Source organism: Montipora foliosa, chromosome 6 (genome assembly GCF_036669935.1).
Source record: "Montipora foliosa isolate CH-2021 chromosome 6, ASM3666993v2, whole genome shotgun sequence".
Classification (NCBI taxonomy): Eukaryota; Metazoa; Cnidaria; class Anthozoa; order Scleractinia; family Acroporidae; genus Montipora; species Montipora foliosa.
Genome location: NC_090874.1, coordinates 6,216,160 through 6,241,574, shown reverse-complemented (window position 1 = coordinate 6,241,574; position 25,415 = coordinate 6,216,160). Strand labels below are relative to the sequence as shown.

The 25,415-nt window shown below is 39.6% G+C and overlaps 1 protein-coding gene across 2 annotated transcripts in view; it reads left to right on the top strand.

Moving 5' to 3' along the window:
• The first annotated feature begins 1,731 nt into the window (after nucleotides 1–1,731).
• LOC138008590 (gamma-aminobutyric acid type B receptor subunit 2-like) overlaps nucleotides 1,732–25,415 on the top strand; it is a 24,853-nt gene continuing 1,169 nt past the window's right edge. Inside the window, exons 1-15 of one of the 2 annotated variants that reach the window (XM_068855914.1) lie at nucleotides 1,732–1,989; nucleotides 9,560–9,776; nucleotides 11,484–11,621; nucleotides 11,859–12,131; nucleotides 13,761–13,826; nucleotides 14,567–14,755; nucleotides 17,337–17,576; nucleotides 18,117–18,180; nucleotides 19,154–19,237; nucleotides 19,467–19,617; nucleotides 20,187–20,319; nucleotides 22,034–22,138; nucleotides 22,807–22,929; nucleotides 23,257–23,589; nucleotides 24,767–24,881. In XM_068855914.1, the coding sequence (XP_068712015.1) occupies nucleotides 9,561–9,776; nucleotides 11,484–11,621; nucleotides 11,859–12,131; nucleotides 13,761–13,826; nucleotides 14,567–14,755; nucleotides 17,337–17,576; nucleotides 18,117–18,180; nucleotides 19,154–19,237; nucleotides 19,467–19,617; nucleotides 20,187–20,319; nucleotides 22,034–22,138; nucleotides 22,807–22,929; nucleotides 23,257–23,589; nucleotides 24,767–24,877 (2,226 nt within the window). In that variant the 5' untranslated portion in view covers nucleotides 1,732–1,989; nucleotide 9,560 and the 3' untranslated portion in view covers nucleotides 24,878–24,881. Of the gene's footprint in view, nucleotides 1,990–7,936; nucleotides 8,039–9,559; nucleotides 9,777–11,483; nucleotides 11,622–11,858; nucleotides 12,132–13,760; nucleotides 13,827–14,566; nucleotides 14,756–17,336; nucleotides 17,577–18,116; nucleotides 18,181–19,153; nucleotides 19,238–19,466; nucleotides 19,618–20,186; nucleotides 20,320–22,033; nucleotides 22,139–22,806; nucleotides 22,930–23,256; nucleotides 23,590–24,766; nucleotides 24,882–25,415 lie in introns of those variants that run through there. The other variant, XM_068855915.1, reaches the window with a different exon arrangement.

Below are 25,415 nucleotides of genomic sequence, written 5' to 3'. Positions count from 1 at the left end.
TTTATGATTCTTTTGTCAAAGTGCAAAGTAGCCTACCAAGCCTCGAAAAAAAAAGCAATCAAATCGTGTTCTACAATAAACGAAACGAAATTCATTGAATATTCTATATTACGGACATGCTACTTTCGTCCCGTGGAAAATCAAACTGTTTAAAACTGCGTTTACAACTGTTTCCAATCTGGCAAAACTATCGAACAAAGTTGGATCTCATATGCAGCATTGTTTGATGTAAATGTTGAGACCAACATTGCTTGACGAATTCAAGTTCAAGTTGGCGCTAAATTTGAAAATATGGCGCTAACATTGAAAAGAAAACAGCTCGTAGCGTTTATGCTACTAGAGCTGTTTGAGAAAGGAAACTGATTCAAAGGAGGAAAAAATCAAGATTACTGCAAGATACATCCGCGTTTAGGAGATGATAAGAATGAGCTCGGATCAATTTGCAGAAATTTTTAACGCTATTGAACCAGTCGTCTCCAAGCAGAGCGATGATGATTAAGAGAACTAAAAGTGCCCCACAGGATATGGCCTTGTTCCCTACTCGCTGAGCAAGGTTTCTGGCTGTTCATTAACAACCACGACGTCCCTGGGCTTAAGAATAAGATAGCGATTCGTGATTAGCTAGGAGCGCGAACGTGACTCGATTCAGAACATAACTTTGTTGGAAGAGCCGACAAAACACCGCAACATTGTTGCGTCGAGCTGAATTATTGGTCGCAATGTTTGATCAATAGCAAACTCCATCCAACTCTCGATCGAACAAAAAATATTGGACGAACATTTTCCACCAAGGGTGACCAAACGGTCGAACGTGACAATGTTGGATCGAGCAAAGTTGGAGCGTTGAATGCAACGTTGTTCGATAGCTATAGTTTGGCCAGTGCTTTACTGAAGTGAAATTTGCTCTTTGATACGATAAACAAATTTTCCTTTTGAATCTTCCTTTGTGTCATGATAAATTTCGAGATGCTTCGGCAGTAGGCTAATTTAAACACTTTTTTTTTTCTTTTCTTTTTGCTCCATTTTTTTTTTTTTTTTTGGAAGTCCAGTATTTTTATGCGTCTTAGTTAAAAGTGGAACTGAGGGATACCCTAACTGGAGTTTTCATCAAACTAAATTTATGGAAAACCGAATAAATACCACGTAGATCACTTGAGAGCGTGAAAAACAGTTATTTGCATTCTCCCGTTCTCTCTGTGCATGCCTGCCTTTCAATCACACAGCCTATGCACAGCCTGTGGAACCGCTGTTTCAAAATAATGTTCTTTTCCGCGTGGTTTTGGTCCTTTTTCGAGTCGCTATACTACGCTTAATTCGAAGTCGATTATGCCGAATTCCCCGCTTATTCAAACTAATTTTTTGTTTCCACCCTTTCGTCTCGAAGTTTAATTGAAAAGGTGTTCAGTTGACAAACTTCACACGCTGTCCTGTCAGCACACCGTCAATTGTCTCTGTCTTTTGCGCACATTTCGAATAGCACATGTCAATCTGCCAATCTCATAAAAAGCACAATTGTAAATCGTTCTCAAACATAGATATCTGTAGATATAGAATTCCTCTCTAATCTTTTATATTTGCCGATAAAGTTATCTTCTTTGTTCTAACTGAAGTCATGAAAATATTGTAAAATATTTAGGTAATACGTAAAAGGCCTATACCAGCATGGACATCATCATGACATTATTTAATGCTGAACCGGTCATTTCGAAAGACAGCTAATCTTTCTATTGCGTATTCGAATTAACGGGTTCGCCGACGCCGACTGTATTATCAACTCGATCTCCTGTATTGTCTTTCGATCAGCTACACGAACTGAGTTGGTTTCCTTGCTGCGGACGTTGATTGCGCAGTTCGGAAGATATTTGGTATCTTTTGTTTCTGAAAAAGTTATATTTCGAAGTTCATGATCACAAAGAGACGTGATTCGGTATTCTAAATACTTTCTCTTACGAGTAATGGTGCCGCCACTCCAAGGTTAACTCACATCGGGTAAGCTCGCATGACGCTACTAAAGAAACACAATTTTATCATTTTAAATTAATTTAATTTTATATTGCGATATTTGAAAATGTGATGGTTTCTTTCATCGGCTCGTGTAAGAAATAACAAGTTTCAGCATGGATGAGATTAAATTCTCCCTGAGAACTACGAACAAAGCTTAAAATTAGGTTTTCTGTTGCGTTAAGCTTGTCCACTGAAGAGGACCATTTTTGTATCGGTAATTACGTATTCATTCAGAATTCTACGGCGTTAAAGTCCGTTAAAAATCAGTGTTATTTCCTGCAAATTGTAAGCCTTAGGAGTTCATCTCCTTCGTCTTCTTCCTCTTAAAAGATAATACTTCGACATGTTCTCAGTTTAGTTGTAATAGGGCAAACCAAACTGAGCAACGTCAAGGATTCATATCGGTCTTTCGTGCAGGCCCTTGGATTTTCGACACGGTTTTTTGGAAAGTTAATGGCTGTTTTATACCGACTGCCAAAAAATTGTTTAGATCAAAATAATTTTCAGATCACTACCTACAATAATATGTCACCGCAGTTACTTTTTCTCTTTTTTTCGCCACAAAACTGAATTGTCTGTTGAAAAAATAAGGCTGTTTCAGTTCAAATATGATCAGCTTAGTCACAGCCATCTCATGGCATTTTTGAAACATAAGGAATATTATTTTACCATAGTTAGAATTTTACCATAGAACTACAAATTTTCTGAGATAAAACTATATTTACTTATACAAGGTTGGCATTTGTCAGATCATTAATTATTTTTTTTGCTTTTTACCACTTTAAGTTGACAATCGGAAAGAAAGGCTTTGTTAGAGTTTCCGCGGATTAAATCGTTTTCTTTGCTTCAATTTTAAAATTACAGTCGAATCTCTATTAAGCGAACAACTAATTAACACCATTCGCCATTTTCGCAAACACAGATCATTTTGAGGGGTTATTTGCATTAAACCAAAGGATATCCAGTTTACTGAAGCTTGCATGATACAGTGCCAAGAGTAAATAGTTTGTATTGTCCCCCCACCAAGAAACATATTGCAATATGGGATGGGGAAATAGCGAATTAGAAACATTAACAAAATAAAATTTGTTCAGTATCTCATAGCAAACACCTTTGTTCTGGCTACTTGATCGAAAACAATGACCTCTGACGTAAAGACCTCGAAAAACTTAAGCTCTCAAAAGCCCCCTTTTTTTTCGGAGTTGCTAAGAGCGGAGGAAAGAAAGCAAAAGCTCTTTCCTTAACATCGTTGTTTCTCGCTAGTGTTACAAAAAAATCCAATCAAATTGTTTTCTACAATAAACGAAACGAAATTCATTGAATATTCTATATCACGGACATGCTACTTTGGTCTCGTGGAAAATCAAGGAAAATCAAAGTGTTTAAAACAAAACTGTGTTAACACCTGTATCCGATCTGTGAAAGATGCGATCATAGTTAATCTGGTGGGGACTGGTTTGGAAGCTAGGGAAACATCAAAGGAGCAAATAAAGATTCCAAGATTTAGGTTGGAAAGTCCACGACCGTGCACAATCTGTTGTTTTGCGCTCATACACTATGCATGAATTACGTAACCAACACGTTTCTATTGGTTAGTTCCTCAGTACGGAGTAAACAACTATTGTTTTGTGTACGGTCGATGTCACGGCCAAAAAAGAGAACAAAAATCTACAATACAAAAATTTTTCGGGTTCCATAACCATTCCCCTCGATTAACTATGATGCGATCCGCGATTTCAGGTTCAGGGAAATACTGGAGGGGACGTAATTCTGTTACCAGCCAACGACTTTGCCAGCGAAACAAACAGTCGCTTTTTAAACAAATTAGAGTACAAAAGATAGTGTTTGCGTTTTGAGATGATCTTCTCTAAATGGCTTTTCCGCGGCGGGTAATTTCCCGGATTATTTTGCAGATGTTCAGTTCTATAAAAGACAAGTACTATTCAGTTGGCTAAGTTTCCTTAAGATAATAAGACTTGCTCAATAAAAATGAAATCTAATTTTGCGGAAAGATGGTTTGCGATTAAACATTGCCGGTGAATGTTACTTTTCATCAACCGATGCACCCAAAGCAGGAATATGACTCAAAAGCTATTGTCGTTAGTTTCCTTCAAGTAACTTTAATTACAATCCGATAATCTCCGAGATAAGCTTCAAGAAATACGTATTAGCGAAAAATCGGTTACTTTATCTTAAGATAAAACTAAAGAAAGGGCAATTAACTATTTAAAATGGAATGCGATGCAATTATCACGGACAACGCAGCCATTTGCGAAGTATTTTTCGTCAGTGTGTTAGGGTTTCACTCCTTTGTTTGATGCTGTCACTGTACTTAAACATAATTGGTCAGTGTAGAATCGAGGGATTTGAAAACGGGGAGTTGATAACAGCGATAGAAACTGCCTCTTTTACCTTTTAATTAAAACGGACAAATATTTCAGTGCTTGACCGCAACGGCAGAACCAGACTCGTTTTTTCATGAAAAGGGATCTCATTCTTGATGCAGGTGTGGACAACACTCCCGGCTTCACTCTCAGTTTGATTGAGTAAGACTTCATTGCAGGTTTGCTTTTAATTCCGCCAACGTTAGCAAAATTAGCATTACTTGCAAAAGTTATTCTTTATTTATACAAGAAACCTTAAAGTCCGTTCAAACGGAGGTAAAACTAGTTTGACCAGTTCAACCAATCCGTCTTAAACCCGGCCAAACAATTTTTATGTGTCTCAGGGTGTGTAAGAAAAGAATAAATGCAGTAACCTGAAGTTCTGTCTATTTATTAATAGTTCACGAGACTCTCAATGGGATCAATTTATAAAACTAGCATTAGATCTTCGATTCTGTGTATCTTTTAGGCCCTTAAAGTGACATAATGTATAAAACTGTATTGTCCCCAGTGAGGATATGAATTAAAATCTACTCTTTATTTTCACTGAACTGACTAACGCAACCCGCTTAAATTCTTATTTTCACGGTAGAATGTTTAAGGCAGGCTAGAATGACAGCTTGTTCACTTTTTTCCGACAAATATTAGAAGGATGTCCAATACTTTTTGCTAAACTCCTTTACCAAACAAACAGAAGATCTCAACACGTTGTTGCTTTGACTTTAGGATACTATACTAATGGTAAAAATTTTATCGTACAGTTTTGTGCAATCGATCCACGGGGACGATAGACGGGGAGGCTTTAAAAAGTATTTTGTCTGACGTCAACAACACAACTATAGGCTCAGATGTTTATATCACATTGATAACTCCAATTCTTGTTGTTCCAAAGAAAATCATTACTTTTGAACGATTCTTTTGAGAAATACTGACTTGGAAGAATAAAAATAATAACATCCCTTACCGAGCGTTACCAATAACCTCCGTTACCAACTATCGAAAAAATGTTTAAAACATGCAAACACCTCATTGCTATGACATGAATAGAAGTGTTTTGAGGTCACACAATAGATATATCTTTCTGTCTTTCTGTCATTACTGCTTTCCGTAAGACACACGTGGCACAGAGGATTTCAACGAAGGAGCTCTTTCTTGAGTCCACTTTACGTTTTTCGACATATTTACAAGGGTAAATACACTTTCTTTACTTCCTACTTTCCTACTTTGATATCCACTGTAACGAAAATAGTAACGGAGGTTATTTTTGAATGTATCCTAAATGTCGCGGTATTATTCGAGTATCGCAAAGCAGGGGGAATGTTCAGGACAAGGAAATGATTCCAAGACTTCAACTGATACTGATTATATTACTTTGATTTCTTCCATTGAAAGTACTCACTAATCCATAGGTTAGCTTATTTTCGCACATTGACAAGTTCCCTGCTCTTGGACAAATGGCACCCAAAACAAGCGCCCAGATTCAAATTCAATTAAGTTCTTTTAATATAACAGCCAGTACAGACTTGAAGTGAATGCAAGCTTATCGGCTGGGGTCGGCCACTTTATCAAACCAGGTTTCTTTGCGGAGTCTTGCATAAATGATGTGTGAGCTTCATTATCGGCCACTGAGATCAACTGTCAATACTTTGCCCACATACCCGTTTATCATCGTACGCAACAGCCACCCAGTCTCCAGCCACAAGGACGACCTCTACATACTCCGGACATTCTTGGAGCATATGCTGCTTCCACAAGCATGGGGATTCTTTATTGAATCTGCCATTGGTGAAGCACTGCTAGCAGTGACATGGTGTATCTCTTGTGATGACCTTCCCACGGCATATGGCTGCAACAGCGTGAACGCAGATATTATACCTGGTACAGGTTTCAGCTCCCCAAATCTCTCAATTTCTGATTGAGCTGCACTACAGGTCTCCTTGGAAACATAAGAGAAAGCAACAGTACTTGAAGACAGGTGTTGCTGCGTCCAAGCGAAGAAGTCAGACGCATCCTGGATTGTTACCTTCTGTTGGCAGACTGCTTCGTCGGACATGCGTTTGACAGAGCCTCTGATTCCACACCCTCACAGCGACCTTTGCCATTGCAGCTTCAAAGAAGTTCCAAGATGCGTTGACTCCAAAAAACTCTTTGTGATGTCTTAGCCAGTGTAAAATATGGTTTTATTTCGATATTGAGAGCTGGGGTTCTCGGTTTAGTAATTGAGCCTCCTTTCCCTTGTGGAAAATCCCAGCCACAGTACAAGCTGAACGGGGATACTGTGTCGATGATTGAAAGCTTGTTTGCTCGCCACCAAGCAAACATGTAGCTAAACTGCTTAGAGGTTTTATTGCATGGTTCGTGATCGATTTAAGCAGCAAAATTGGCCTTCATGATAGCAACACAGATGATATGAGAGTCAATAATGGGTAACCTTCGTTACCATTAACGTTGCCTGTTTCTCTACAAGTTATGAGGACAGAGTGATCATGTATGATCATCATGTATGATCATTTTTCTCCTGTGAGATAATTTTAAATAATCCTTGTATAAGCTGAAATGCAAAATTTACAAATAGCGGGTGGGTCAATAATCACGGATGTCTCTTTTTCAAGCGAGAATGTTGTAAACTGAGCAAAATTCACATCAAACGGCAAGTTTTTCAGATTTACGACTATCTAGTCAGATCAATTTTGGTATAATATTTCATATAACCATGGTAGGCATAATACTTGTTAGAGTTAATAATTGTTAGAATGTTTTGGTGTTTTAATTTTTATGACAATTATTTGTCAATTAGAGAAAATGATAACCTCCGTTACCTTTTCCGTTACCGCACAAGAAGGGGAAATGTACGAAAATTTTCCAATTTTTAAAAGAACTTTATGTTTGAAATTTTATTATTTTATTTTATTTTTTATTTAAATAGAAGGTTTATGTGATACTCTGTAGAAAATGAAAGAATCTAAAATTTCTTAGAGCATTTTTTGACGCAAATTTGTGCAGTGTAAGAGATCTTTATGTAAGCCTAAAGACGTTAAAACTGTAAAGATCTTTACAATCTAGTGGTACCAAAATCTTCATAAACGTCATCGAAATGCATTTCAGTACAATGAAGTATCGTTATTTACGTGTTATCAAAGTTTTGGAAACTTTTATGTAGGAAAATCGGTCGGTTTTTTTTTTTTGTGTGTGTGTCTTGACCCCAGTAGGAAAACTGTCGCATTTTTTGAAGACTAACATGCTGCATGACAAAATTTAACTTTTAGAATATCGTCCTGATATATTACAAAATTCGAAAACACATCGTCTGGAGTTGTTTGAGCAATATGATTTTTCATCGTTTTCCTATTGCTAATGGCTTTTTTTAAAGCGGATTGGCTGAGTTCCAAACCCCAACAACACGCAAGAACATGCAGCGGTGTATGTTATTGGCCAACAATATTGGGAGTTATGACTATAAGAAATGTTGGACACTGACTTATTTGAACATCGTTTGACGTTCAAATAAGTCAGTGTCAACATTTCTCATAGTCATTATGCAAATTCCTGACTGCAACTTAAGCATATTTCGTTTAATTATATTGGGAGTTGTTGGCTAACAATGATGCGTCCGTTTGCAAGGGCCGGGCTTAACTCCTGATATAGGAAAGGTAAGAATAGTCCTATGATATCAGTTTGATTAAGTTGCATTTTATTCTAGTCGTCACGAGTTAATTCCAAAACAAATAGTTTATTCAGTTTCACGATATATTGACAACCTGGCATCTTTAGCTTCAATATTATTTCGGGTTTTCAGCACCCTAAGCTTATAAAGTAATTTTAAGGATGTAATATATCATTTATCCCAGTCGTCCTCTGTTTTGGTTTGGTGTCACTTTTTTCTATCGGGAGAGCGACTTTTAACGCGAAACGCACTTTAAGGGTCTGACTCTCGAAACTTCCTTGAACAGGTATTAGCAAAACATCGCAGAGGCAGAAACATACTAGGGAGCTTACGAAACGACGACGCCGACGGCAACGACGACGCTACAAAACAATAGGTTTAGTGAGCAAAAACAATGGCTCTGCATGTTCTGCACGTGCGTTTTACATTTTGGTACATTTCTTTGCCGTCATCTCCTAAATGACGACGTGAAATGATCAAATTCAAGGTTCTGTGGAGGACGTTAGCACATGACAATGAATTTTCAGTTCTCTCTCTACGCTTCCAACTCACTCATACCAGTTTAATTCCTCGACAGTTACTACACATTTTCAACGCGAAACGACATGAAATAGTTTCGTAGTGATATGAATAACGCGAACTCGTATTTTTAAATGAAGTCCTCGTAGCCGTCGTCGTCCTCGTTTCGTAAGCTCCCTAGTACTCTTCATGGAACGACGGCGCGCCTCTTTAAATAAGCACCGTGCAAAACAAATATATTCAGTTTCACGGTATATTGACAACCTTGCATCTTTAGCTTCAATATTATTTCGGGCTGTCAGCACCCTAAGATTATAAAGTAATTTTAAGGATGTAATATATCATTGATCCCAGTCGTCCTCTGTTTTGGTTTGGTTTCGGGAGAGCGATTTTTAACGCGAAACGCACTTTAAGGGTCTGACTCTCGAAACTTCCTTGAACAGGTATTAGCAAAACATCGCAGAGGCAGAAACATACTCTTCATGGAACGATGGCACGCCTCTTTAAATAAGCGCCGTGCAAAACAAATACATTCAGTTTCACGGTATATTAACAACCTGGCATCTTTAGCTTCAATATCATTTCGGGTTGTCAGCACCCTAAGATTATGAAGTAATTTTAAGGATGCAATATATCATTGATCCCAGTCGTCCTCTGTTTTGGTTTGGTTCCACTTTTTTCCATCGGGAGAGCGATTTTAACGCGAAGCGCACTTTAAGGGTCTGACTCTCGAAACGTCCTTGAACAGGTATTAGCAAAACATCGCAGAGACAGAAACATACTCTTCATGGAACGACGGCACGCCTCTTTAAAGAAGCGCCGTGCAAATTAAGCTAAGTACGTTTTTCATTTTGAGCACGCACTCAGAAAAGGTTAATGTGAGGAAGAAATCCAACAACCCTTAACCCTCAGTGCCCCATTTTATGAATATAAAATATACTTCTTCATTAATTCATTTCTCCATTGTTTGTCATTTTTATTTTTTCAGAATGTTTGCTGTCATAGGATATTTCCTTTTATTTGTCAACCTGTCCTCAGCTAAAACACCGCTGACAATTGGTGGTGTGTTCGACATAGACACCAAAGAAGGCTCAGAAAACTCTGCTGGTATGATCCCAATTGTTCGCATGGCAATTAGAGACGTCAATGCATGTCCTAATACACTGACGGATTATGAATTACAACTGGATATAAAGGATGTTAAGGTATGTGAGGGATAATGATCTGGAACTGTTTATACGTTTTTCCTCATTTACCGCATCCGAGGTGAGCAGGCCAGGTCACATATTCCTAACCCGGCAAAGTCGTGGTGCGATGTTTAAAATGAATGGCTGCCTATCACATTAAAGGAAGTAGCCCTGAGGTAAATTTGATCAGCCAGACACGAGCAAAACCTTGGAACTATTCATGCTCCCGTAAATGAAAAGAAATTTATTCCGTATATACACATTTTATGCGTTAACAGAAGCTCGTGAGCTTGAAGCGTTTAACTCTGGCTCATAGTTTAAAAATTTCCCTATTCGGAAGTAACGTAGCTCGTGCATTTTTCCTCGCATGCAGCTTTGATCTTATTTTTGTCCATATATGGGCATGAAATTGGTGTCCCAAAATCCTCAGCTTTGTTCCATGGAAGAGATCCATCTTCAAGATCACGTGATTCTGGTGTTAATAATGGCAATGTATTCAGAACACATTAAAGAAATGAGAAGGTCCATGTATTGGAACAAAACGAACCATTTGTCCAGCGCGAGGTTTAAATTTTGGTGTGAGGTTAAAGCTACGGTAATACGAGCAACAAAAACGTCCAACTTGTCTCGCAACATTGCTGCGAAACTTATCAAAAAGCAATGTTGCGTGTGTTACATCCCACGCACAATCTGTCTCGCGACAAAAAAATGTGTTGCAAGTTGCTGCAGCGCAGTGTTGCAGAAAGTAGAACGAGCCTGTACTTTCTGCAACACGCTCGTATTACAATAGCTTTAAATATGATTCGGGGTTAAGTCAACAATACTAGTGCTTGCTACATTTTACTCTAGAAGGATTTATAGGTGTCTATAAGTGGCAATAGGCCTTTTGCAGCTTTGTTTTAGATGTCCCAGGGGGGCAATGGTCCATTTTACAGTTATGTGCTTAGTTACCTGGCCTATGAAAGAAAGTGAGGCTGGATATGGATCGAAACCTCCTTGCTTTTCTTATGTTAATTCCAACTAATTAGCATGTGAACAACATCATTGACATAAGAAAAGCAGGGAGGGCTGTATCATAACTAGGTCAACACCAGCCTCACATTCATTTAAAGGCCAGGTAACTAAGCACATAACTGTAAAAATATGTATTTGCGTTCCAGTATGACGGTTTTTGTACCTACTAAATACAAAGGGCCTATTGCGTAAATTGTCCGGACAAGCGCGAGAGTAATTTCTCTCCTTTGTCTATAAACCGCACTGCTAATATACATTTAGGGAACAAATGAGCCCATCAAATTGCCCTGCTCCCAAATGAGTGGCTTCATAGCTGAATTTGCAGGGTATTGCATCGGCATTGCATCGGCATTGCATCGGCATTGCAGAGGCCATGGGTTCCAATCCCGTGCAGGCCTCCTGAATTTCTTAGGCGTCTATATAAGATACGATTGCTTCAATTGGTCAGATAAGTACGAGGATCATTTCTCTCCTTCATTTCACTTTGACGAGCATTTCCTTATAAGATTCAAAGAAAATTTTTGGCACGCGAACACAGTCTTGGAGCTCATTTTTGCGTGGACTCTTTCCTTTCAACGAGTAGACTAATTAACAACAGTATAAACAACGCTGGCCCTCTCCCCCTTTGGCTTTCAGCCAAGAGCGTTTTTTGTCACACTAAATCCTCATCAAATACCCAATTTTTAAAAGATCCTCCTTTTTTTTATTTAGTGCACCGTCAGTGATGCCATATACGCTTTCACCGAGTTTATTCGCGAGCCAAAAAAGAAGATCATGATTCTAGGACCCGGATGTTCCAAGTCCGCAGAAACACTGGCCAAAGGGTGTCCATACTACAATCTGGTACAGGTAAGGTGATCACTTGATCAAAGAGCCCCTTTTCATTTCCTCTTTTTGCAGATTGATAACTAGCAACTTTTCAGTGAAAGATTAGACTAAGTGGCTTTTAGTGGTGCGAGACAGCACCCGTGCCACATGATATCGTATCTCCTTCTGTCGAGATCGAGAGGTCTGAATTCTATAAAGCGTCTTCTTTACCGTATCAAAACCAATAGAATGATATTCTATTTCTGTGACTTTTGTAAGGTTGCCATGGCGAATGCTAACCCAGCATTGTCCTGCAAGAAAGTTTACCCAACATTTATGCGCACCATTCCACCCGAGCATCGACAAAACCAAGGCCGAGTAGCCATGCTGAAGATGTTTAAGTGGCGCCGCGTTGCCGTGTTACGAGAAGCAACGGACACTTATCAAGGGCTCGCAAATGATTTAGTAAAATGGCTAAAAATTGATGGAGTTATGGTCAGCCTTTATGAGAGTTTTGAAAACGATCCTGGATTACAATTAGAGGCTTTGCAGGTTTGAGGAATTTATTTTGCACTATTTCATCCCTTTTTGAAGACTGCTGAGAACTTTATTTTGTCATGTCGTTTTTATTTGTCTATGAGAAACGTATTCTATGTTATGTAAAAGTTCTATGAGAACAAGAATGTAAAGAAATTACTGGCGTCTAATCAAATAGATCTGTATTCATCTTAGATCGATCGTGGGTCTACTCGGTAGGCCTTTTCCAGCTAGTAATCACATGGTACAAAAATTGCCTATTGTTTTTGTTTTCTCTTGGAACCATTGTAAGTCCCAATCGAAACTTGAAAATTAATAATGCTTATTGAAGTGGCCTTTTGCAATTTATACAGGAAATCTGAGAAGATTTTTAAAAGAAAAAAACCACCTTGAATAAAACATTGTAATTCCATTTCTCATTGTTCGAACGGGCGATAACCTTAATCGCCATAATAACGTAACCATAATCCCGATAAAATTATTTTTAATCTCCCCAAATGATCGGGACAAAGATCTATCGCTTTTCCTTCACCGAAAATTCCAATTTTTTTTTTGTTTCTCTTTAACGCGAAACATTACGTCGGGAATTTCAAAATGTCAAACGAACTAAAGGGCCGCTTTTTTTTAATTAACCAATCGGAGGAACTCATCAAGGGGAGTCTCTATATTCTCTAATTCCTTGAGTCAACCTTTTTCCGAGTAAATTTATTTTTAGCAACGGGTTTTTCCCGCGAAAAGTATCAGATTTCCCTTGACGCTGATTTTACAACAGTGGGCGTGCTGAATCTCCCAAGGGAGATGAGCTTTTACAACAGTAGGCGTGCTGAATCTCCCAAGGGAGGCGTTCTATAATTAAATCTACACGGGAAAGGGTTGACTCATAGGCCAAGTATTTGAGAAAGAGGCTCCCCTTGATAAACTCCTGCCAATTCAAATGTCTGTTCTCCAGCACACGCAAAAGAAGTGTACGTCGTCAAACGCGCTCTAGATACACTCACTCACTCACTCACTCACTCACTCACTCACTCAGCCGGCTGCGAGGCAGTCGTCATGTGCTGCTACCTTGACGTGGTGAGGGAGCTTGCGTGCCTCTATGATACTGTGAGCTTTATAGGTGGGGGCTTAAGCTCCTGGCAGGTCTAACCAAGCCGAGCAGGTTGCAGGGGAGAGGAGAGACGAAATGCAGCACCCGGGACCCAGCTATGGGTTAATAGCTAGGGCAGGTGGGGCTCGACAGCCTCGATTGGCCACCCTCCTAGTAGAAGGATACTTCAATTGCAAAATTAAACCAGCCACTCGTAGGGCCAGTCACCCACTTGTGGTTACCAATCTACTGACTCCGAAAGCCACGAAGTCTAGATACATGCCTCTTACAACTTGGTCATTGGTGGTGAAGGACTTTGGTTTTCACCACTCAGTCATAAACTTGTATTTCTTTTATTGAGTTAGGGCATCGTATCTAAAACTGTCAATTGGGCATTCGTCAGTGGAGTGGTAAAGCAAGTTGGTGTAACCACATTTGCGTCGAAATTGGACCCAATGACGGCTGATAGTGATTATGTACCTAGAAATCGACTGAGAGTGTGCTAATTCGATGATTGCTTCATATCAGTTTAAATTCATTGCGTCTTCCTTCCTTTACAGAAAAGAGACCTGCGAGTCGTATTTGGAATGTTCTCGGAACAGGCGGCTAGAAGAGTCATATGCACGGTAATTTCATTGGCTATCAAAACTTCTAACTAGCCATGCAAAACATTCAGTAAGGGACATGTATCAGATAAAGTAACATCCCAACGCTCAAATGGAGGATCACTAATTAAAGAGTTCAGCCGGTTTTCAAAGAACACACTTTTGCTAATCTCAATACAGAGAGACTATTCGTTAGTGGAATTGCTAGGGAGTTGAACCAGAGTTAGTAGAGGGAGACTGGTGTACGTGATGGAAGCTGGTGCACTTTAAAGGGCAAAACAGTAGAGTGTACTCTTAGGTTGAACGTACCAAGCACGTGACCGCAACCATGCACATTTGAAACAATATGGCCGACTGCACCGTGACGATCTCATTGTATGTCAAAACGATTTGGAAACAATTTTAGACATTTTGGAGGAGGACCAAGCAGTGGAGAACGTTTTTTATAGAAGCAGTTACTATTGTAAGTCTATATCTTATTAAATTGGAATCGCTATTTCTTGCACCGGTTTTCATAATCCGTTCAGTCTCCCTCTACTAACTCTGGTTGAACAAAAGATGAATACTGAGGAAATTAACGAAAATTTCACTTCAATTCCCTTCACTTGTTGTTTTTCTTCTTCTTCTGCAAAATTCTCCTATTCCGTCTCTGATTTAACAACCCCCTTCTCCCATCTTCGGCGAAGTTTTGCCTTGTGGCTGAGTACCATAAGCTCAACGCGATCAAGTCAACTAAAACTTTTTGTGTATTCAATATCCAGTCTTACAGAAAAGGATTTTACGGTTCTAACGTTGTCTGGATCCTGATGTCGGGTGGTTACCGAGAAAGGTGGTGGACTTACAATGATGTCAACTGCACTGAATATGAAATGCGCAAGGCACTTGGAAATCATTTGAGCACTGAAGCATTGATGATTGGTACAAACAAGCAAAAAACAGTGGCAGGAAAGGTCTGTCGCAGTTCGCTTTTTTCTTATTTTTCTTTTCGCTTTATGTTACTGAAAATGTAAGGTGATGACTGTTTGCTCCCTTGCGTTTTCGGCAATAGCCCTTGTCGGAGTTATCAGCGGTTTTGCCACATGAACGAGGCTAAGGGGTCATTTTCTATCGAATTGACCCTTAAGCCCCTTTTGCATATAGTTTTAAAGAAAAGAAAATATGCCTGCAGGCTCAACTCCAATAAAGTCTATTGGGGAGCGGCAGCAACAACTCAGGGGACGAACGATACCATTCACAAGCAAGAACGAGGTTGTTTCCCGTTTTGTCATGATGGTAAGGAAAATTCCGAAATTAAAGGAAGATTCCATTTACTGATCCGTGAGAGAGGCTCAGGAAGACAGCTTAAAAGGGGAAGAGCTAATAAAAGATTTTCCTTTCTCAAATTTCGGTTCCAAATTGTTGACTAACTTTTTAGACGTTCTGAATTTTGGAAATTTTCCAGTCAAGAAAAGCAAAATTTAATAATTAACCGTTTACATTTTGATCGACATTTTCGGAAATAAGAGCAATAGTCCTGCAGGCCCTTCGGCTCGATCTGCGCACCTATAAATTGCACGCTTTTCACGTCCTGCACGCAACGCTCTTCATACTTTACAGCCCCCTGCACGAACGTTTTATACGGTTCAGTTAAAGTGCCCCTGTGACCAAAAAATCAATTATTTTGTTTTTCTTTTGGATTTCAAAACTATGTTAACTAAACACGAAGCAACCAAAGTTTCAAGCCTTGATTTAAAAAAGACACGTGTTTATTTTGACTGGAATTTTCCTATTTAATGGTCCGCCATTGTTACTAACTTTAAGTTCTTGATAGAGCTGGATCTAAGAGAAAATAACGACAAAGGCTCACAAGTTTAAAAATGCAATGCGTTTGACGCCGTAGACTGATTAATATGCAGCACGAAAGTTTTGGGCTTTCAGACTTTTAAAGTCACGTTGCGCATACAGCTGTTTCGAGAAAGGTTGTCCAAAAGAAGCGTAAGAGCGTTCGCGACAATGCCGAAAGGTAGTAGGCGGGGACAGTATTCAATATGTTGTGAACGCCCAGAATCGAAGATACCACGACCGGACAGTGAAAACCTACTATGGCGAGCTATTTGGATGAAAGAGTTCTTAGGATATAGCTTTGATGAAGTGGCAGTACGCGCAGCTAGACTAATGTTGAAGCTCTCTCCCGCTATCACGATACCAAAACACGTCCAAAAACAAAAGGGCTCATTAGCAAAAACGATGGCTCTGTACGTGCGCCTAGATTTTTGGTACATTTCTTAAACTTTCTCTGAAATCATGACATAAAATAAGCAAGGTTAAAGTCTTCAGAATCTTGCTTTCTTTTTGAATCCTAACCGTTTGTTACTAATTAATGGCCTGGATCATTTGACTGAATTTTGAAACTCACTCATATCTCAATTTCTGTAACATAGCATGAACTAGCATGTATTTCTTGGTGACGTTGTCGATAGCACTGCCGTCAGGTTTTCGTTGACTCAAACTGACAGTTTACCATAATCCCTTTCGGCATCGTCGCGTAAGCTTTTATGCTTCTTTTGGACAACCTTTCTCGAAACAACTGTATATAATAGGCTGCATTCACACGCTGGAATCTTAAGCTAGTGAGCCCTTGACGTCACTTTTCCCTGGATCCAACCTTCTGAGGTGAACGTGAATAATGACGGACCGTGAAGTAAACAAAGTAACCAAACAACCTTTGGATAAAAGTCAAAGCTTAAACATTTGCCAGGCAGGTGTTAAGCAAACACACATAAAAGGAAGTGATCTTTTTTTATGACAAGAGCACTTTAAATATTTCCTCAGTTCTTTACGTTACGTCTCCCACTGCAAGACAGCTATAGCAAACCGTGAAACCAACCTCACGGCCATTTGTGGAAAACGTATGCATTCGACAACGATTCTTTTGTTCTTCAAGTTGTCTGGTCTTCAACGTAACGCGAGAAAGTTAGAGTGACTACGGAGTGGTCAGAACCACGTTGTTTATCTGAAAACAATAATCATCGACTTACACCAGCCGAGGAGTTTTATTTCATTAGGCGCGAATGGAGCCATTTACTCGAGCGGGGCTTCCACAAGACGCAAAATTCTGGTGTAAATGGTTCGCGTCTTGATCGAGTTGTATTCTCCGTCGACAGTTACTCGAGCTCGCTTTTAGATCGGATCACGTGGCTGTCGCATGTAGATGTCAAAAATTCTGCGGATTAGCGACAAAATATGAAGAGGAAAATGTTGAGCCCAGATATTGTCAGTGTCCCTTGAATCAAAATCTGACGATTTCGATCATTTTTTACAGATTACCAACATTTCCCGTCAGATTCAAGCGCAGGCCTTTGAAGGAAACTGCGAAATGGAGATAGGTTAAGACTAATATCAAGCAATCGCCCCAACCCTGATCCGAGTTTTGTAAAAGACGTGAAAACACGACAGTCACGTGCGAAAGAAACCGTTAGTTAAGCTAAGCGGCTTTCTATGTCGTCATAACAACAATTCTTGCAATTTTCTATCTGTTTTCTTTTTTTTTAGACTGTACAAGAGCTCTACGATGAGTACATTATGGAGCTGTCAAAGTCCCCGTACAAAAATCCACATCGCCAAGCTGCGTTTGCATATGATGCTGTATGGACCATAGCACTTACTCTGAACCGATCAATCACAGTCCTTAAACACCAGAATATGTCGCTAGAAGATTTTGACTACAATAACACAGTCATGAGAGAGACGTTTATGAAATACGCCAAGGCCCTTTCTTTTCAGGGAATGTCTGTAAGTGTATAAGAATAAGAGGCATTTGGGACAGTTTTTCCCAAAAAAAAGGCGGTTTTACTACATAAGTGAGAAATTCTGGTATTCATATCGCCGTTATTTTATAGCGGAGTCCTCACTTCTTCCCTTTGCTCTTTGCCCTGGAATTCTTTGCAAGTGTTGACATAATACAGACCATCGGTTGCTAATCGGTGAAACAGCCGCTCCGCGATACCGGAATTTACGACAAACTTTTCAAGGATTGTATTATTTTTGGTCATGCGTTCATTTGGTTACATGCATTCGAAAACTCTACTTCAATTTTAGCTAATAATTGTGAGTTACGATCGTAGCTTATGATATATCTATGATATTATAATTTTGACAATTATTTACTTATATCAAGTTAATCACTTTGTTCTGGTAAATTTGGCTCTCGAACGGCGCATCTCTTTCACAAACTGAAGCTATCTATCCATCCTCAGTTTTTAACGGGGGTATCTTAATCCTACGAGAACTTCAATAATGACGTTTGCTAACTTAGTTTGCAACTTTTAACAGGGTTTGGTAGAATTTTACACGAACTCTGACAGGCTCAGTATGCTCAACATTGATCAACTTCAAGGTACTTAATATAACTCTTACCGACTGACCTTTGGACGGTCTTTAAAGTTCAACCACGTTCTTGCAGCATCGCTGCCACCTTTATGTCCTAGCTGCGCGATATACGACGTCACATAATGCGTAACAGCACGTTTGCGGAACACGCACGAAAACATGCGCAGTGGCAATGGGCGCGAAAGAGTTCACCTGCCAAACTGTTGCTCCCGTTTCTCGAAATTTGGGTGTCACAAGAGCTCAAACTTCACAATCATTTTGCTTTTTGTTTCTTTGAGAACATCTTAGGAGATAATGTTTTTTCCAAACAAGTGAATCGCAGTTTCACGAAGGGCTTTTTTGGCCCGAAAAGTTTTCGGAACTTTCGTCGAGAAAAGGGCCCTGGTTCGGTCCGGATACTGAATCGGACGGCGGTCAGCTGCATGAAAGCATCAATATTCTCATACTACCTAACCGAGTTTACTTGTTCACGTAGCGAAGCAACAGTGTTCCTAGTAAAGGCCCGAGCAAACGACTCCCACATTTGCTTCAACATCCGTTCGATTTTGTTGGACGTTGACTGATGAGGTGGGCAAACAGTTTCAACATATCATTCAACATTTGATTCAACACCTTTAGTCCCAGGCTGCAGCCGTGGTTGTTACTATGGATACGGAAATAGATACGCCATTGAGAGATCGATTACTGCGCACGAGCATACCCAACAATGTTGCAAGATGGCGGCAAACGGCTTCAGCTTCATTCAACATTCGCGAAAACAAAAACAAAAAAAAATTTGAATGGTTGTTGAAGCAAAGTTAAGACGCTTTTAAGCTCATTCAACATGGATTCACCTTTAATTCAACATATTTCAACACGGTTGAAAGAGGGAAGCAAATGGTTTTAACATCGCTGTTCAACAGAAGCGAATGGATGTTCAAGCAAATGTTGAAGCCGTTTCCTCGGGTCTTAATTAATGTATCGGAGTATTATTTTTTTAGGAGACAAATACAAGCGACTCGGAACCTATTCAATGACAAAGAAAATCATCACCCTGCAACAAGGACAGACAGCTTTGTGGGAAGGTAACGTTTTCCGTTTCTTACTTTCCATTGGCATGGATACCTCGTAAAAATCTGTGAAACTACCTATTACTTCGTTCTGACGAAGGGCTAACGCCCGAAACGTCAGCTTTTAGAATCTCTGTACGGTGGCCAATTGACATTATCAACTCCGTTGATAAAACCAAATTTTTGTATACTACTTCCCCACCACCTACCCTCTTCATTTACCTATTACTTTCCTCTTTTCAAGGCAACAATGCTCCGAAATGTCAAATAAAGAAACTCCGACTTCAGCGATATCTCCCCAAGGGCGTGGTGTACACCATGGATTCACTATTTGCTGTGGGAATTTGTCTTTCGGCTGCTTTGTTCTCTTTTAACTTCCGATATCGAAATGTCAGGTAAAATTAATTACCTATAGAAATAAGGGTGCGTTTTTCCCAGCTGTTCTTGCCAATCAGTTAGATCGGCTGATGATCAGTCAGAGAGCGATAGAGGTTTCGATGTTTCGATTCAAAGTTAGTTACAGCTGCAAACACTCGTCCAAGCCAGTTGAAATCGGGTTTTCCCCAATTAATCTACCAATATAACTGTGTAGCCAAGGACTAGTGTAACATAACAGAGGCAACGGCTCCTGGTGAAGGATCTAATCACCAACCAATCTATCAAAAACCAAAGAGATATTCCTTCGCCATTCAATCAGGCATGCTCATTTGGTAATCTATAACTACCAAGCTGGAAACACAAATTATTGCCAAAATCATTCAAGAATATCGCATTGTGTCATATACATTAGAAAACTGGATAAAATTTTTCGTCCTCACCATACGCAGAAAAATATATTCGGAATGATTCCCAGAGGCTCTCAACTCCCCTGCCCCGTTTCTTGCGTGAATTTAATGGCATTTATAAAGTTTAATCCCGTATTTAGAAAACAAAATGCATACCGTATGACTGTCCTCTTATCCAGGTATATTCGGATGTCTAGCCCAAATTTGAACAACGTCATCATTCTTGGTTGCACTCTTATTTACGCATCTGGAATTCTGATTGGTATTGACGATGAAAATGTTTCAGGCAAGGTGAATGAGAGAATCTGTCAGGTATGCTTTGAGATTTAAGGCAATTCTTTTCATTGTGCTCTTGCTCTCTAATTCTACGTTAGTAGCTTCTCTTTTGATTAGTCTGTAAAGCGTGTCTAGAGAGGGCAAGCTTTTCTTTCGCATTTCTCACGCCCGCCTTTTTATGCCTTTTTCGGTCACGCATTTCTTCTGTCACGACATTCTTCTCCTTTTTTCCGGTCACGCATAACGGACTGAAAAAAAAGAAAGGTTGCTCATTTCAAAATAACATTGCAATTGTGGTAGTAAATGAGAGGAACTTCTCATTAAGGGACCAATGCTTTGCACATAAGATTCGTTCTGTCGGCTAGCTGGGATCGTGACTTGGTAGGTTGGAAAAACGATGCTAAAGATGGGTCTAACTTCTGTAGACCAGGGAAACGCGGAACCTGTGGAACTCTGTGGAACCTACAGAAATGACTATTTTTATTGAGACCACCGGATAAAAACGATGAGATTTACATTAATATTTGTTAAATACCGACTGTACCCGCCAATTATCGCGTTGCAGGTGCCATTATTTGCACCATCAGATTAACTGGTGGATTGCGTGACAAATCATAACATTGCATCTGCTCAATTCCCTGCTTCCGTGTTTTGTTGTTGTTGTTATTGGTACGACGGTATTCCGACGAAAGACTTGCTATGCAGTAAACGTGAATGGCAGAAGGAAGGTATCGTTGCTTTGCCTACATGTTTTTTCCTGTGTGTGGAAAAGTTGATACAGACTGTACTTTGAAAAATTCACTTAACTATTTTGAATCTTCTCGGCGATAAATATATGTTGCGTATAGGCTCCCGATGCAAGTGTATTTATGTGCAAGGCCTAAGCCAAGATCAGTGAAACCATCCCACCACCAACGTGCCACGCACCAAATTCTCCTTGTAACCACAAGCGATTGATCAAACCAGTAGTAGTTATAGATGGCAACCAGTCGTTCTTAAGTCAAACAGACGCCGTAAAACTATAGAAAATAATACAAACATGAAAGGCAAATGAGGCGATGACTGGTCGAAGCCAATTTCACCAGTAAATTCCAAAATAACCTTAAACAGACCGAAGTAATGACGCGAAAAAGATTAGGAAAACTGGAAACATATAAGATTAACCTTGCCCACTACCTTAAGAACTGCGAAAAGGTTCTAAAACAGGCACTAAACGAAAGCTAAAAACCAAAAGGACAACTGACAGGTAGCAAATAGCATCACGTGACTTGTATCTCGCGAAAAAATCAAAGAATCCTCAAATCAAGCAGGTTCGTCTGTGAAATCAGTTGGTAGATTGTGACTTGTCACGTAATCCACCAGTTAATCGGCTAACTGGAATCAGATGATGCAAATACGCAGATAACAGCTAGAAGTGTCGGGTACAGTTGATATTTAACAAATATTTACGTGAATCTTACCGTTTTTATTATGTGGTTTCAATAAAGACAGTCATTGCTCTAGGTTCCGCAGTCTGCAGTTCCATAACGTAGTCTAACGCCCCGAAGACAAGTGTGAAGTACATAACGGGGGTGACACCAGCCGTAAAGTCTGGTACGCAATGGGTACAGATAACCGTGCGGATTGATAGCCAATGCTAAAGGAACCGGATGAGATTCTTGCTTCAAAATACCGAAAGATCAATTTGACATTTGAAGTTCAACCTTTCACCCGTAAAGAAAGATTACCTTATGTAGTTTATCGTTTTCAGGCAAGTACCTGGGCAGCATCATTTGGTTTTACGTTGGCATTTGGAGCACTGTTTTCAAAAACTTGGAGAGTACATCGAATCTTCTTAAATAAAACTCAAAGAATTGTGAGTATAAATGTCCAGATCAACTGTAGAATGTGAAAGATGCAAACGCGTTCTCTCTAGAAGAAAATAAAGATTTTGGTCGATCAGCCAGAGTACTGTTGATTTAAATTCTTCACTTTTCATTCACTAAGAGCGTTTTCACATGACGTCACGGCGGCCATGTTGCTGTTCCAAAAACGAAGAAATGGCGGCCATGATAATATACCAAACTAATCCTCTGGGATAAGGCTACTTTCGAAAATACCATAATACTCTTTGTTTGTCCCTCCAAATTTTACATAAGCATTGTTTTTGTTTTCTCTTGGGACCATGTGCGCGTCGGGATAAAAACAGACATATAACTGTCTTTTTTTTTTTGTTACGGTAAATAGCTGCAAGAATTTGCATTTCTTTAAATATATGCTTCCTTTTATCCCTATGCACGCACGTTTTTTGAATGTCTGAACTATTTTTGCGCAAATACTTTCTTTTGTTTCAGTAATCCAATATGGCTACTGGTCACGTGAGAAAAACGCTCTATTTGTTTCTCAGTGTCAACCTCTTTCTCTCTTGGCTTCTGCAGGAGCCAAGGGAGAGGTCCTGGGAACAAGCTGTCTCATTGTGTGTCAACCATCCTATGAGTTCCGTAACATGTAGCAAGAGGGTCTTCTTTCGTACTTTTATTGCAGATTATCCAAGATTACCAGTTGATTATCGTTGTTCTTCTCCTCCTGATCGTGGACACATGTATTCTATTGTCATGGCAACTCATCGATCCTCTTTACCTTGCGGTCAGGACATTTCCTGCAGAGGTCGGTAAACCAATTCGGTGGCAATTTTAAGATTATGGCACCATAACTCATATTTTCACTTTTTTACGAAAGCGGTTTTGGGTTAGCGTCAAAAATAATTTCACAGTTGCTTTGGCTAGAAATATCTACTCTTTGTGAATGACTTTTAAATCTTGCGTGGCTTTCTCTACCACCTAGAAGCAAAATAAAAACAATTCGTAACGTTAATTCCTAAGACACTCTTTCCCGTGCCTCTGCTCTGATTGCATGACCAACGCCAAATCCGTTTTCGTCAACTTGTATTTCGAATAAACTAGGCCTTACTCACTGATTGATCAATTCCTTTAGATCGATCCAGTGGCGGATATTGCAGTGTACCCGTTTCAGACCTACTGTACGTCAAACCATGAGTCTATATGGAGAGGCCTCGTTTTTGGATATAAAGGATTCCTTCTGCTCTTCTGCACATACCTTGCATGGGAAACTCGCAAAGTCCACATCCCAGCTCTGAATGATTCTAAGCAGATCGGATTTGCGGTTTACAATATTGTCGTGCCATGTGCCATTGTAATTCCCCTGTTAAGCTTGCTGAAGTCTCACAGCAGTGTTGTGTACACGATGTGCGCTGTGTTGGGTCTCTTCTGTACCACTGTCACTCAGTGCATCATCTTCGTTCCCAAGGTATGCATCAATTAAAATAATAACTCTCATCTCACAATGATCATTGTATGCTGTGACTTATCCTATTCCAAAAGCCGGAACAAATTATGGAATTTTCAACTAAAAGGTTCCAGGAATTCCAGAATTTATCATCATTCTTTTTTTTTTTTTTGGCTTTCCGTTGTTTAGTTCTGGCATCCTTAGTTTTCTTTTGCTGTTGTTCTTTTTGCTTTTTTCTCTTTTCTTGACCTCTTGTTGTTGTACAAAGTGAGCGACTGCTTTCCTAAACCCGTTATCTGCGTTAAGGTGGCTCAAACCACTTCCAATACTTTCAAGAGACCTTGTTATTAGAAGGATTGACACCACAACACTTTATCACGTAACAGAAATGTTATGGCACCATGTGAAACAACAATTATTGCTAAACAAGACGAAGTCACTTTTGTGAGGTAACAAGTTACCATGGCAACAGGAAAGCCTTGCAAAAACACTCTATATATTGGCTTTAGTTGCTCAAATTTGAAAAACGAACTCGGTGACCCAAACTACTTATTGAACAAAAGTGATCACCAGGCGAAGATGAAACTCTCTGCAACGTTTAAAAAATTCTGTGGAACGGATTCAGAGCTACCTTACGATTTCAATTATTTAAGGTTGCTCTAAATCCGGCCGTTCTGCAGAACGTTTTAAAACTTTGCAGAAAGTTTAATTTTGGTGTGCTGATTACGTATACATGCATTTCAGAAACAAGAAATGAGGGTCACCGAGTTTGTTTTTGAGATATGAACAGCTAAAGCCAAAATATGGGGTGTTTTGCAAGGCTTTCCTGTTGCCACGGTAACTTTTTACGTCACAAAAATGACCGAATCTTTTTCAGCAAAATAATTGGTGTTCGATATGGTACCATAACATTGGTGTTAAGTGGCAAAGTGTTGTAGTGTCAATCCTGCTAACAAGAACGTTTCTTTCAAGTGTTGAAACTGGTTTGAGGCACCTTCGAAATATCAATTATTCAGGTTGATAGTGAGGCAGTGAATGCAACAACAATAGAAGCACGCTGGAATGTGAAAAATATTTACATATCATCCACTTTCCTTTGTCTTTGGCCTCTAAACCTCTCTTTCAAGCTGAGTTTTAGTATATTGCCTCCACTGACAGTTTACTGTGATGACGTTTGGTTTAATGTTCTCCATCACAGATTGTTGTCATGAGGCGAACAAAAGGTGACACCGTGGATTACGAAAAGAGCGTAATCCAGCCTCCTTCAGTTTCATCCACAGCTACCACAGTGTCACCAGGTTCTCCATGAAACGGTGAGTGTATTGCGAACTCGAGTATAAATCGTACCGATCAGCCGAGAATAAAGTTATGAATATTGAAAGTGCGTTGCACAATGAGCTATGAAATGAATATATTAATTGAAATGCGGGATATAGAGCGGTTTTCAATTGAGTGTCGAAAGTAATTAGCTAATTGTATTGGTTTTGCATCTACTTCACTCAGTGATTGGTTCAAAGTTTTTGCGCCACTCTTTCAACCAATCAGAAGTGAAACCAAAACCAATTGTGGCTCGCGCATGCATATTTTCCCACCTTTTGTGTCAGCTACGTTTAATTACTTCGAGTTTTGATTGGCTTTCTGGATTGTTTCCGTCCTTTTTGATTGATTAAAGTATTTACTATGGTTTTGGTTTTACGACACTCATTTCAAAACCGCTCTAGACGAAAGAGAGAGGTGATCCTCGCACTTATGTGGACAATTTAAGCAAATAAAGACCTCAAGATGCCCCAAAGTCGATGTACGAGTAACGGGTAGCGCCATGCCTTTTTCATTTTACGATGACGTCA